Source organism: Cololabis saira, chromosome 10 (genome assembly GCF_033807715.1).
Source record: "Cololabis saira isolate AMF1-May2022 chromosome 10, fColSai1.1, whole genome shotgun sequence".
NCBI classification, from domain to species: Eukaryota; Metazoa; Chordata; class Actinopteri; order Beloniformes; family Belonidae; genus Cololabis; species Cololabis saira.
Window position 1 is genome coordinate 35,127,099 of NC_084596.1, and position 14,220 is coordinate 35,141,318.

The 14,220-nt window shown below is 44.2% G+C and overlaps 2 protein-coding genes across 3 annotated transcripts; one reads left to right on the plus strand and one right to left on the minus strand.

Annotated features, from left to right (window-relative positions):
- Positions 1-23: 23 nt before the first annotated feature.
- Positions 24-8,190, minus strand: tox4a (TOX high mobility group box family member 4 a). Of its 2 annotated transcripts, none has more exons than XM_061732758.1 (9): positions 7,748-8,190; positions 6,681-6,746; positions 5,982-6,290; positions 4,025-4,267; positions 3,399-3,734; positions 3,240-3,320; positions 2,459-3,145; positions 1,093-1,241; positions 24-994 (listed from the first exon to the last, which is right to left on the minus strand). In XM_061732758.1, the coding sequence occupies exons 1-9, from the start codon at positions 7,847-7,849 to the stop codon at positions 937-939; spliced, it is 2,031 nt and encodes a 676-aa protein (XP_061588742.1). In that variant the 5' UTR covers positions 7,850-8,190; the 3' UTR covers positions 24-936. The 2 variants fall into 2 exon arrangements, with proteins under 2 accessions (XP_061588742.1, XP_061588741.1); XM_061732757.1 differs by having other exon boundaries at positions 3,399-3,737.
- A 2,393-nt stretch (positions 8,191-10,583) lies between these two features.
- Positions 10,584-11,748, plus strand: LOC133452244 (uncharacterized). Its single transcript, XM_061731464.1, has 2 exons — positions 10,584-10,627; positions 10,876-11,748. Exon 2 carries the CDS (start codon positions 11,035-11,037, stop codon positions 11,746-11,748), a length of 714 nt encoding a protein of 237 aa, XP_061587448.1. The 5' UTR covers positions 10,584-10,627; positions 10,876-11,034.
- The last annotated feature ends 2,472 nt before the right edge of the window (positions 11,749-14,220 follow it).

Genomic DNA, 14,220 nt, shown 5'->3' on the forward strand with positions numbered 1-14,220 from the left:
AACAAGAAAAAAAACAGAAGCAAGAAGTTTGAGCAGGTTTGCTCATTTATTTAAAAAAAAAACATGAAGATCTAAAAAATAAAGGCAATATAGAGCCTGAAAGGCCACCGTTGATACCAAACATACAGTGATACAAACTAAGGCATGGTCTGCTAAACTTCTCATAAGTAACAGAACACTTTAAAATGTACAAAATCCTACAACACACTCATAAATCTTTAAGAATTCATTCTGAATCGGTGTGCTCGGTCCTGATTTTTAATTTACATTTTTTTTTTATACATTTTTGTTCTTTACACTGTAATGCCTTAAAAGACTAAGTTGCCTTTGCGTATGAAATGTGAAGTACAAATAAATTAGATCACAGTTAACAGAGTTAGATGATGGCGTTAACGGCACTGGTGGAGAGTTTGGTTATCCTTAGGCTCCACCGTTGCTGTTCAAAAGCGTGTTTAAAAGTAAGTGGTTTTATCTGTGAAGCCTTGAAAATAAAGGAATGAATGACATAAACTTGCTTTACTTTACAGAAAGAGCGTGGTAAAATAATTCATTTTCATCTTTGCTCTTTTCTTCCCTTTTCAAAAAGTTACATTAACTCAATATAAAAGAGAGAAAATTTTTAAAGTTCATTTTAAACTTTCAAAGTTCTTCAGCTGCCTTGTAGTAATCTGATGCCCGACTGAGAGTCGTGTACATATTCACACTGACACCTGGTAACATTACAGAGGTTCCTGTAATTACGTAACAGCACTAGTTTAAAACAGCTTTTCTAAATGTAGAATGAAAAATGACTGTCCTGAACCTACGATTCGTGTAAAACCCAGTTAGAAATACAAATGTCAGTCATGTGTTGGGAACTAAGCTGAGCTCGTTCCTTTAGCACGCTGGTTCTTGGAGGAGGAGCTTTCAGACACGAGTCCTTCTGTGCGACCATCGTTACTTCACTGCTCCCAGGGACTGATTCCTGATGGAGCACCAGGCCTGAAACACGTCTCTGAAAAACACACACTTACATGTCAGAAAACGTTCTCTGATATAATAGAAGAAGAAAATAAATGAAACAATAAAAAGGAGTGTCAAACATCTACACACCTGCAGTGAGTGGCCACACATTCATTACTGCAGTATTCCCTGTCCCAGTCTTTGTTGTCTACCGCTGGATTGTTGCAGCCGGCTCTCACACACACACTCCTGTGAGTCGAGAGAGCGGCGTGACTGTATCCATTCACCTCCATCACATCCTTTAAAGGGGGAAAAAAAAAAAACATTTGCAAAGCATCCTCGCACTTTAGTCGTTTATTTAAAGTAGCTAGTTTCTGGGACCAAGCAGCTCTGGAGAAGTCTCCCCGAAGCAATTCAATTTCAATTCAATTTTATTTATATAGCGTCTATTACAACAGAAGTTGTCTCTAGGCGCTTTCCAGAGACCCAGAACATAAACCCCCGAGCAATTATTACATAAACATAACATAAACAATGGCAGGTAAAAAGCACAACAAGCCGTTACAGGCTTTTTCTTAAGTTGCGTTGCCAAGACTTACGGTGCGTCCGAAATGCCATACTAAACAGTATATACTAAAAAGTATACTTAAATTCAGCACATTTTTGAGTAAATATCAGTAGTGTGCATTAATTCGGACGTACTATTCAGAGCCACACGTCACTTCCTGCTGTTGGGAGGAAGTGACGTGTGACAGCAGCAGTAACAGCTCCGCTATTTCCCGTTTATACTGGCCGAAACAAGATGACATTATATAATATTATTATATACGAATATTATATAATAATATTATTATACTTAATATTATACTTATGACATATACGTATCACTTATTACACTGTGTCCTAACTGCATGCGACGCGAGCGAGCGTCAGCGACAAAAACAACTCCATTGCTTTATTTTCTAAAGGACTGTCCAAACGAACTCTCCAAAAGCGATGCAGCACGACACGGCACGCTGTTTTGAGCTGAACATTTGTCGGACGCCCTGCTTGTATTTTTTTAGCAACCAAACACCGCTGCATTGCATTGTGGGAAGTCTCTGCTTAGCTATTGTCCATCAATCCACACCAATACATTTCTCCGCAATGAGTATGGATAGAGCATACTATTGAGTACGTTATAATGTTTCGGACGTACTAAAAAATCTCGCATACTCATTTTGCATACTCATTAGGGTGGAAGTATGTGATTTCGGACGCAGCCTTAGGGATACTGAAGTAATTGATTTAGCAATGCAGCGACAAATAACTGCACCATTAATCTGAGGCAACTCTAAACAGGTTTACACTGCACCCAGTGCTGCAAATCCGTTGCTACGGCAACCAGTTAATGAAGAGGAGAAGGTATAAACAGGCTTAAAATCTACTGTCAATCACCATGGATTAAATCTAAATGAATTAATCATTTTCTGGTGCCAGAGGTTTGATTCAAGCTGACTGTGGGTGCAACGTTTACCTCTTCGGTGACGACATCCTCGTCCAGACTGCACGGCGTCTCAACAGAGTTCACTTGTTGCAGCAACTGGGCCGATGGCGCCGCTGGAACACCTGCAGCGTTGGGCAAAACAGCCTGGGGGGTGTCTTTCTCCCGGATGGTGGCAGGAACTATCTTTATCTGGAGCGGAGGTGGGGGTGTTGCTGGGACAGACATGAGAGGACCTGGTACTAAATTCCCCTCTCGGGGTTTGGCCTGCAGCGGCGGCGGTGCTGGCGCCATCTGCTGGAGCCGAGGCAGAGGGGGCGCGTTCTGCATCTGCTGCAGCGGAGGAGGCTGGCGCGCGGCGCTCGACACCAGCAGCGTCGGCTGCAAGGCGTGGACCCCCCCGGGCAGCACCGTCACCACCTGCCCCCCTCCCTGCAGGATGTGCTTGGGGATTATGATCTTGGTGATGGTCTGGGTCAGCGGCGCCGCCGCTCCGGGGCTGGAAGCTTTGTTGGCTCCGGTGCGGGAACGCGTGGTCCTCTCTGGCACGTCCAGGATGATGTTGGACGCACAGATGTTGGTGATGGTGTTCTCCTGCACGCTGCTGGTCCCCAGGGCCGGGCGGATGAACTGATGACCAGCAGAGGGCGGGGCTGCAGGCGTCAGATTAACTGCAGGGGGAGGCGGTGAGGGGCACGTTTCCATCTCCTCAATGACACACTGGGATGAGGCCGGTTGAGAGAAAACAGAAAGAGTGAGTTGAATGAAAGAGAAATACTGTGTGGGTTTCTCTTGGAGGACTCGATGTTGTTACCTGTGAGAGTTGGTTGGCTTTGTACGCTGCAAGCGCCTTCAAATACTCCCGTTTGGCCGCTTCCGTCTTTCTTTTGTACACCTACGGGAAACAGACCAATCATTGCCGTCGTACTCCTCCCTATGATTCCTCTACGTACCCATCTCTGATTTGTCGTACCTGTTTCTGGTCCTCCGCCAGGCTGTCCCACATGGACGCCACAATCTTTGACACCTCGCCGAAAGAGGCATTGGGGTTCTGGCCTTTGATAGCGGCCTGGGTGTCCCTAAAGAACAGAGCGTATGCCGAAACGGGCTTTTGCGGCTCGTTGGGATCTTTCTTTTTCCTCCCTTTCTTCACCCCCGCAGCCTCGGTGGCCAAGGCCAGCGCGGCTGGCTTCCCCCCTCCCCTCCGAGCTGCAGCCGGGGGCAGCGAGGACGGGGGAGCCAGGTGGGAGGACATGTGCGAGAAAATGGACGAGGAGGAGAGAGACATGGGTGGCTCCACCAGCACACTCTTCTTGAGTAGAGAGAGAAAGAAAGACAGGACAAATGGGAGAGTAACTATTAACTTCAGGATCAAGAAAACAGCACAATAAAACATACTTTTCACTTAAACGTTGGCGTTCAACTACCCTTCCCGGTCCGTGTACTTCGCGGCCATCCGTTTTTTGTTTTGAAATTACAAAATAAAAATAGAGAAATAATCCAAAATAATCCGTTCCCCATCTTTTGTTTTGATAATAAAAAACGGAAAACGGGGAAGAGAGCAGGGAAGCATCACTGCTCTTGTGCGTTTCTCCTCACCTTGAAGTCGTTCAAGTCCTCATCCTGCAAGGAGCCAGTCGGTGACGGCGTCGCCGACAGCGGCTGCTCAAGAGCGTCTGAATGTTGACCGATGCTTCCCCCGCCGAGACCCAGAACCAGCTCCGACTGGTTAATGGTGCTGAGGCTGCTTCCCAAAAGGCCGTGGCCAATGTCACCAAGCTGGACATCGATGGTCATGGGGGAGGAACTGCTGAAATGGGAACCGCTAGAACCGACCATTTCCTGTGGAGGAAGCACAAAGAACTGTTAGCTGCTTTCAAAAAGAGGAGAGTGGACTGCATGTACTGAGTTAGTCATGTTGGTCTCATCATTTTAGGTCTTCATTTCCAGTGGAGGAAGAAGCATTCAAAGGTTTAACCAGGGTTGGTCTACACAACACTGTAAAAGTTAGAGCCTCGGCGAAACTGCATGTTTGATGCAGATACTTTTACAGATCAAAAATGTTGGTGTCAATATATTAGTTAATTTTATTCCAAGTGTGCATATAGTTTGGTCGAGTTGTACTGAGAAAGTCAGTATAAACACATCCTGTGAAATGCAAGGAACGCTTTGGTCTGGAAAGAAATCTCCAAATAACTTGGTCTTCACGTGTGAATTTAAAAGTGTTAGAGCTGTGATTTTTTTCCCCAACTTCTTTTCTTAGTAAAATAATCGTTCAACTGATCAGCTGCTCCAGCTGTGTTTGAGGATGTCATGGATCAACAATGTTCACCTCTTTGCTGGGCAGAAACACACAGTATAGATCCACGTCTCCAACAACCACAATTACTAACTGCTAACCCCTTCCTAGAGAGCTCTTTTGTGGGGGGGTGCAGGCGTACCCCCTTCTCTGCTGCCAGCCCAGCCTATACCCCATCCTATAATACAGTGGTTCTCAAATGGGGGTACGCGTACCCCTGGGGGTACGTGAAGGCACTACAGGGGGTACGTGAGATTTTAAAATATTCATATTTAAAAAGTAGCATCCATGCAAAAATACTTTAAAAATAAATATTTCATAAATAATTGAGGAAAATATAAGTCTAAATTCATAAAATGAATTTTATCTTCAGGAGTAGGCTATTCAACTTATTATCCTAAAACCCCAGAGTATCCCCCACACCAGGATGGTTCACCTAACCTGTCAATCACCTGGCTTCACCTGTCAATCACTTGGAGCAACGATGGAGTCGTGGTTGAAGCGTAGCATCAATATTTTTATGATTAATAAATCAGTTACTGAGTGCACAGTGCTCTGTTTTAGGTCTTTTTTTTACAACCAAAGGTGCTTTGCGCTGGTTAGGGGGTACTTTGCTGAAAAAAAAATTCACAGGGGGTACATCACTGAAAAAAGGTTGAGGACCACTGCTATAATAAATGTAGTGTATTAAGAATGGTAGTGTTTTCCTGTGACATGTAGCGCATCTTAAGTTTGTTTTTGTGACTTTGTGACCAGCTGGCCTCTGAGGACTGAGGATAGACCAGCAGATCTCCTTTCTCAGTTCTTCATTCTCTCTGTCTGTTTTCTCTTTTCCTGCTCTGCCCAGCTGGCCTCCAGCAGGAGGCTCATCCCTTATGATCCAGGTCCTGGTCCAGTTTTTCTTCCCTCCTAAAGGGGAGTTTTTCTTGCCACTGTTTGGCTTAAGGTTTTACTCCCACTAGGGGAGTTTTTACCTGCCATTGTTTATGTAATAATTGCTCTGGGTTTATGTTCTGGGTCTCTGGAAAGATCCTACAGACAACTTCTGTTGTAATAGACGTTATATAAATAAAATTGAAATGAATTGACTTGACTTTAGGGCAATACTCATGTAAAGCAGTCATGCTCCTCCACTGTGGATCTGTTTCCCCCCAAATTTCCCATCAAGTCATCTCTTGTTAATATTTCAGAAACCCCCCCAGACCTTGTGTTTCAGTGTTGTCAGTAGTGTCTGGTCCCTGGTGAGACTCTACTCACCAGTGCAGAAGAGCTGAGCAGGCCCCCTCCCCCAGACTGCACCATCGCCCCGATGCCCAGCTGCTCCAGACCCTGGGAGCCCGAGTTGACGAAGGTGGAGGCGAAGGACGGGTCGTTGGTCTCCACCACCAGGTTGCTGACGAAGTCCCTGGAGCCGGAGGACCCGGAGGAGCCGGCGGGCCCCTCGGCTCCGTCCGCCAGCTCGAAGTGGGACACGGCGTCGCTGATGCCCAGCGCCTGGTCCGGGTCCAGGGAGATGGGGGGGATCTCGAAGACCTCATCCCCGAGACTGGGGGTGTGGAAGGTTTGCTGCACGGGGACAAAGGCACAGGTCCCTGGTTAAAGACACTACCACGGTCCCGGGCGTGTTGTTGCTGCACAGCCACGTTTTCATGAACTCGCTTCATGAAACCTTGGTATTATCACACCTTGACTACTGCTCAGCTATCTGGTCAAGTGCAGCGAAAAAAGATGTAAAGAAACTTCAGATAGTGCAGAATAGAGCAGCTCGCCTTGCTCGTAATACAGTCCTGTAATGACGGCTTTTAGTTTTGGTGTCCACCCAGAGAACTGAAGTGGCCCCATCTGGCCCCCCCTAGGAAACAGTTTTGGAGGCGCCCCTGCCCAGGAAGACTAGCTGGCGTTTTGCGTCCGGTAATGGGGATCCAAAATAAAAAACAAAACAAAACAAAAACTCACCTCTGCAGACAGAAACGGGTGACCGGCTCCACCGATGGAGAGATAACTGTCCCCTCCCTCTGCAAACTGAAACAAAGCGTTTAGATGCAACTACTGGCCCACTTTAAATAGAAAACAGTGTGCTCTACCTGTGTGTGTATACTGTATATATGTGTGTGTGTGTGTGTGTGTGTGTAGCTCTACCTGTGTGTGTATACTGTATATATGTGTGTGTGTGTGTGTGTGTGTGTGTGTGTGTGTGTGTGTGTGTGTGTGTGTGTGTGTGGCTCTACCTGTGTGTGTATAAGTGTATATATGTGTGTGTGTGTGTGTGTGTGCAGCTCTACCTGTGTGTGTATACTGTATATATGTGTGTGTGTGTGTGTGTGTGTGTGTGTGTGTGTGTGTGTGCAGCTCTACCTGTGTGAGTGTGTATATGTGTGTTTGTGTGTGTGAGTGGGTATATGTGTGTTTGTATATGTGTGTGTGTGTGTGTTTATGCTGCAGCTCTACCTGTGTGTGTATAAGAGTGTTTGTATATGTGTATATATGTGTGTTCTGCAGCTCTTCTCCACCTTGCTCTGCTCCGTCAGTCCCAGTGTGTGTATATATGTATATGTGTGTGTGTTTGCAGCTCTCCTCTACCTGTGTGTGTATATGTGTATATGTGTGTGTGTGTGTTCTGCAGCTCTACTCTACCTGTGTGTGTGTGTGTGTGTGTGTGTGTGTGTGTGTGTGTGTGTGTATATATATGTATAGATATGTGTGTGTATAGCAGCTCTCCTCCACCTTGCTCTGCTCCGTCAGTCCCAGTGTGTGTGTGTATGTGTATATGTGTGTGTGTGCAGCTCTCCTCTACCTGTGTGTGAGTGTGTATATATGTGTGTGTGTATTTTAGCTCTCCTCCACCTTGCTCTGCTCCGTCAGTCCCAGTGTATTTGTATATGTGTGTGTGTATATATGTATATGTGTGTGTGTGTGTGTGTGTGTGTGTAGCTCTACCTGTGTGAGTGTGTATATGTGTGTTTGTGTGTGTGAGTGTGTATAAGAGTGTTTGTATATGTGTGTGTTCTGCAGCTCTCCTCCACCTTGCTCTGCTCCGTCAGTCCCACATATCCCGGTGTGTTCAGGAACTCCGAGTCGCTCTGCGCGCAGCCGTCTGACAGATCCGAGTAGAAGTTCAGCTCCATTTCTCCCGCTTGCTGCCGAGCACTCGCTCACACGGCCAGGGTTAGTTGAATGGAGGCTATGTTGTAATGTTTCTCTCATTGGGGGGAGACTAGCGCTGGTGGCTTTAGCTGCTAGCGGCTAGTTAGCTGTCCGTGGCGGCGTGGCGGCATCGTGCTGAACTGGCTTTGGTGCGGGGACTTGAAGCGGCTTCATCTGACACTGTTAGCAGCTAAATTGCTCCAATTAGGACCTGAAAAAGTACTAAAAAATGATATCCCTTAAGTTTTACAGGAGGGCCTAAACAACCGAAACAACCCCATTCATACGGCGTTGTTTCCGCGGCTGGTGTTGCTGGTGGCGCCCCCTGCTGGCGGAGCCGCGACACGCGCTGCGTTCACGGACCCAGCCGAAACATGGGAATCCCCGCTGTTGCACCGTACAGTAGGCCTAGGAGTCTAGGGTGCGTCCGAAATGCCATACTAAAAAGTATATACTAAAAAGTATACTTAAATTTGGCACACTTTTGAGTAAATATCAGTAGTGTGCATTAATTTGGACGTACTATTAAGAGCGCACACGGCACTTCCTGCCATAGGGAGGGGGGGAGGGGGGGGTTGTTACCATGGTAACCTGTCACAGCAGTGGTAGCTCCGCTCCGCTCTTTCCCGTTTATTCTGGCCCAAACAAGATGACATTATATAATATTATTAAATACGAATATTATAATATTAATATTATATCATAATATTATTATACTTAATATTATACTTATGACATATACGTATCACTTAGCAACCAAACGCCGCTGCATTGCATTGTAGGAAGTTTCTCCTCGGCTAGTGCATGGGCTAGTGTCCATCAATCCATACTAATAAATTTCTCCGGAATGAGTATGGATAGTACATACTATTGAGTACGTTCTAATGTTTCAGACGCACTTAAAAATCTTGCACACTCATTTTGCATACTCATTAGGGTGGAAGTATGCGATTTCGGACGCAGCGTTATTATTTATTTTTTTCCCCAAAACAATTCACGAGACTTTCGGGATGTAACGTCGAAACTATTTATATGAATGAATGAATGAATTTTTATTTCAAACATGTATATATAAAAAAATAAAATAAACAGTAACATCTTCATATTCACATATGTTCGAAAAAAAAGGTAGGAAGAAGTATACACTTTTTCCTAGTTCCTACCCCTTTATAACTCTATGAATTTACATTATTGTTAATATATCTACACAATATCCATATAAATATAGTCTATATAAATACTACGTAAACATGCCCATTACTACATAATTATCCATATAAGTATATAGAAAATATAAATATTACATAAATATTATTGTACTGTTCTCCCCCAACACCTTGCCAGGGTCAACAGTCAGTACGTTTACATGCAGCAGTTCAATCGGATTTCTGATCGTATAAGACATCGTTCGGACTTTTAAACTGCATGTAAATACCTTAATCCGATCTACTTCGGACCTATATCGGACATTTAATAATCGGATAGCAACACCTAGATAATTCGTTCAGAGTCTGAATTTTAACGCCATGTATACGGAGATATCGGATATTGCAGTCTGCGCATGCTCGAGAATTTCCTCTGGGGCATTCACCCGGAGGTGAAAGGAGACGGTGCGTGTTAAATAGTTGTTTAAACACCAACATGAAGATCGCGAAAGAGATGGCAGAAGCTTCATCAGGACACCGGAGCAGATCAAAATAAAGTGGAAAAATATACGGAAGGTGTACATTGGCGCCAAACAAAACAGGTCAACCGGAAGTGGCTCTTTGTTGAAATGGTTACAATGGTTACAGCGCCACATAGCGTCACGGAGTCAGCCATGCTCGGGCCATTTATCCGATTCTCTGAACAGCATGTAAACTCATACAAGTGATTCGGTCTTCTGGATGTCTATCTGATACGATCAGAAATCCAATTTCTTTGCTGCATGTAAACGTACTGAGTCAGATAACTCCTCTTCAAAGCAAACCACGGACACAAGTTCTAATTCCTTTGAACTTTTATGGTTCATACGATGAAGTAGGGTAAAACTAGGAAAACAGAATACAATATAATCTATTTAAAACAAATATACAATACAATACAAAGGTAGACTTAAATTATATACAGTCTGTCAGAGTGACGTCAGGTTACTATTTACCTTAACCCTTTATAGGGCGAGTAACCATATACGGTAATTTCCGTGGACATGAAAAACTACTTTCCCCACACTTCTCAGTGAGGTGTTGAAGTCATGTGACTTAATCCTGCCAATCAGCACAGATCATGCTTTGTCACAGACAGTGTCATCATGGCATCTGACCAATCAGCAGTGCCCTGGAGAAGCGGGAACTTCATTGATTTTCAAGAAGGGGAAAATTCACATTTTGGCTCCTACCTTCTTCTACACAAAAGTTCAGAAAGCTGAAACTAACCATGCTAAGTTGATGACACTCACACAGTATGTGTTTGAATGATGGTGCTAACTGATGAGATAAGTGTTGTTTGTGCAGAATTAGTGAAATCAGTGAAATGGTTAGCATGAATAATGGTGATCCCATATATGATCATATGCCCCCGTGTGGTAAAACTAATGCAAGTGACTGAGGAACCTTTTATAGACATATGCCAGATACTCTAGTAAACCATACTTTGTGTACAAATACACCCCCTTATGGTCAAACTAGTTCAAGTGACAGTGTCCTTTTGTAGACATATGCCCGCTGCATCTAGTAAGTCATACTTCGGCTGTTTTCGTTTTACAAATAGTGCATTATAAGGTAAGACAATATTTCTCAAAAGTGCATTGGATGTTGCCACAGATTTGTATAGCATAATATCAGTACCACCATTAATTCTAATGCTATTCTTCACTTCTTGTTCTGAATTTACTTTTTCAATGTTACGTTTTGTATGTATTACATTTATTTTCAGTAACGTTAGACCTACACTTCACCATCACTGTTTTACTTCACATGCAAAGAGGGCTTGATATTGCCTCAACAACGTAGTCTCTTTTCTTTTGCAGCTGTCTGCTCGGATATTTTACAGAAAGAGACATAGTGTTGTTGTACCAGCCCACCCCGCCATCAGTGATGATGAGGACTCAGAGGTGGAAGACGATGACGTGGCAGACCCCGACTTCATCCCACTCACCCACAACCTGGACACTCCAGGGCCAAGTGACATGGGTCTCTCTGCCAAAAGGAAGTGTGCACAGCCTGCAGTGGAGATGCTTGAGGATGAGGACGACAATTCCGACGAGGATGAGGATGAAGACGAAGACCAGCTAGACCTGATTGCCACTCCATTTACGTATTTCAGCAGGTACTTCAGCCCTCAAGTTATCGAGCACATAACGTACCAGACCAACTTATATGCAACCCAGATGGACGTAAACACAACCTTCACCACCACTGAAGACGAGGTGATGAAATTTGTGGCTATCCTAATCTACATGGGGATTTCTGAGCCCCCCTCCGTTGATGACTACTGGGCAATGGACACCAGGATCCCTCAAGTTGCGAATGTCATGTCATCCAAGAGGTTCAAGCAGATGAAGAGGTTTGTTCACTTCAATGACAACACTCAGATCCCTGGCACCATCGACCGATTCTTCAAGATCCGGCCACTGTTCAACTTCCTGAATACTGCCTTCAGGAATGAGCCACAGACGCCCAAGCAGTCAGTGGATGAAGTCATGATTGCTTACAAAGGCAAAACAGCTGGCAACCTGAGGCAGTACATCAAGAGCAAACCGGACAAATGGGGATTCAAGTTGTTTGCTAGGGCTCCTGAGGATGGCTTCATTCATGACATGGTGCTATACCAGGGGAAGACGACGCTCGAGGCCCATGGTGTCCCTCTGACACTTAAACAAAATGCCATGGGTGCCAGATAGTGTCTGTCCTGGCAAGCACCATGTCTTCCTCCGCTGCCACAGCCATCTTTGCTGACAACTTCTTCACTAGCCTGGAGATTGTGCGGTACCTCAGGGACAAGAACTGCAGGTACACTGGAACAGCGAGGGACAACAGAATAGGCAAGCCTCCACTCAAGGCCATCAAGAATATGGAGAAAAAAGCTGTCCCTCATGGTACATGTGACCACGTCACCAGTGATGATGGGATCCTGGCTCTGAGGTGGAAGGACAACGGGGTTGTCACTCTGCTGTCTACAGATATGGGAGTGGAGCCCGTGTCCTCAGTCTACCGGTACTGTAGTGACACCAAGAGGAAGGAGCAAGTGAACTGCCCTGCTGTCATCAAAAGCTACAATGCCAACATGGGGGGCATTGACAAGAGCGACATGCTGGCCCACCTCTACCGTACTGAAATCCAAGAGGTGGTACATGCGACTGTTTGCATATGCAATTGACATCAGCCTCACAAATGCCTGGCTCATCTACACGAGGGACTGCAAGGCTCTTGGTGTGGATGGCCTGCCACTGAAGCACTTCAGGATCCAGGTGTTCAAGGTTGCCAACAGCCAGAGGCCAGTCACGTCTTGCCCCTGAAGGAGCACAGCAGGCAGCGCCACTGCTGCTGATGTCCCAAGCCTGTCCGGGGACACCGCAGCCACACCCCAGCCAATTCTGTGAGGTTTGATGAGTCCCTGTTCCATGCTCCTGTCCAGGACCAGTCGCCAGACGTGCAAGCACTGCAGCAGGAAGGGGAACATCTTGAGGTCAAACGTGGCCTGCGTGGTCTGCAAGGTCCACCTGTGCCTCAAACCCGACCGCAACTGCTTCATCCAGTACCATGAGGCAGTCGCCTAAGAGTTAGAATTACACCATGTTACAATAACAGCGGAGACAGTTCTATAGCTCTCCATACTGAGTTGAAATTATTTGGGAGAGAGTTCTGTACCAGGGCAAGGAACATGGGGAAGTGGGTGACAGGAGGAGGAACAAACCAGCCTGTTAAGACTGGCACACACATAGAAGAGTGGAATGGCATAATCTATCATATCTACTTCATTCTGCTGCACCTCTCACTTTTTAAAAATTGTATATTTGTTATTAAGAGCTATCATTGCCATGTCTACCCCAGTTCTGCTGCACCTTTCACTTTTTTATTGTATTGTATATATGTTAATAAGTGCCACATTGTTTATTTACGGTACATTTGTTATTTACTGTTGCTACTTTTAAATCTGGGTACAGTGAGCGAAATAACAGGAGTCAAATTCCTTTTTGGGAAATTTTCAAACTTGGCCAATAAAGCTGATTCTGATTCTAAATGATTTGTCTAATGTTTCAAATTTCCTTTTTCCAATAATGTTCGCAGATGACACAACCTAGTGCTCTCTCATTCAAATTTCAGCTCACTGATTAAGAATGCCAATGCTGGTTTAACTGCGTATGCTATGTGGTTCACATTAAATAAACTATCCCTGAATATAAGGAAATCTAATTTAATAATTTTTAGTGGCAAAAAAATCATACCCTAAGGATTCATGCAAAATTACTATTGAGTCTTATAATATGCCTCAGGTGTCAACTACAAGATTCCTGGGTATTATTGTTGATGAGAGTTTGAGTTGGAGAGAAAAAATTGACTGGGTTACCAAAAAAAAATCAATAAATCCATTGGCATTATAAGGCGTGTTAGTCATCTTGTCACGACGAGTTGTCTCCTTACACTTTATTATAGTTTAATTTATCCATATCTCTCATATTGTAATATAGTTTGGGCAAATACTCTTTACAAAATTCTGTTCCTACAGAAACATTTTGTTAGGATTGCAACTCGATCAGTCACACGCTTCATCTACTCCTTTATTTCAGAAACTCCAGATTCTTACCATTTATATCAATATTTTTCAGATATGCGTTTTTATTCATAAGATAAATTCAAGTGAAGGGAATATTCCTGGACAGTTCAAAACTTACTTTAAATCAAATTCACAGGTTCATTCTTATTCAACTTGACAATCCTCAGATCTTCATCCTCCTAAATTTCTCACTTGCAGACGTCAAATTTTCGATGAGATTTAGTCACTAAATTGTGGAATGATTTTTCCCACCTGGCAAAGAGCTCTTCCTCTTTGAAATGTTATAAAAGACGTTTGAAGGACCACTTGACTGCTGTTTTGTAACCGTTTTCCCAATGTATTGTTGTACATGTATCCATGTTTTGTTTTTTTGTGTTTCACTCATAGTGAGATGATCATTTCTACCATTAGTCTTATTTGCTCAGGAGTCAATACAAGTTGTAAAAACAATATCCCATGCACACTCACATACACTTATTTTTATCTATATATTGCATTATTAGTTTGCCATCACTTTTGTGTAGTTATACTGTTTTTGAATGTTAATCTTGTTTTTTATAACATGTGAAATTTTAATAACTTACGTGGAGGCTTCAAA

Bases quoted from the DNA above. Each gene is read 5' to 3' on its own strand.
- LOC133452244 (XM_061731464.1), top strand. From the start codon at position 11,035: ATGGGTCTCTCTGCCAAAAGGAAGTGTGCACAGCCTGCAGTGGAGATG.
- tox4a (XM_061732757.1), bottom strand. From the start codon at position 7,849: ATGGAGCTGAACTTCTACTCGGATCTGTCAGACGGCTGCGCGCAGAGC. The intron at 6,291-6,680 runs GTGAGTTTTTGT...GTCCCCGTGCAG, and splicing joins ACCCGTTTCTGTCTGCAGAG to CAAACCTTCCACACCCCCAG. The intron at 3,738-4,024 runs GTGAGGAGAAAC...TCTCTACTCAAG, and splicing joins AGGACTTGAACGACTTCAAG to AAGAGTGTGCTGGTGGAGCC.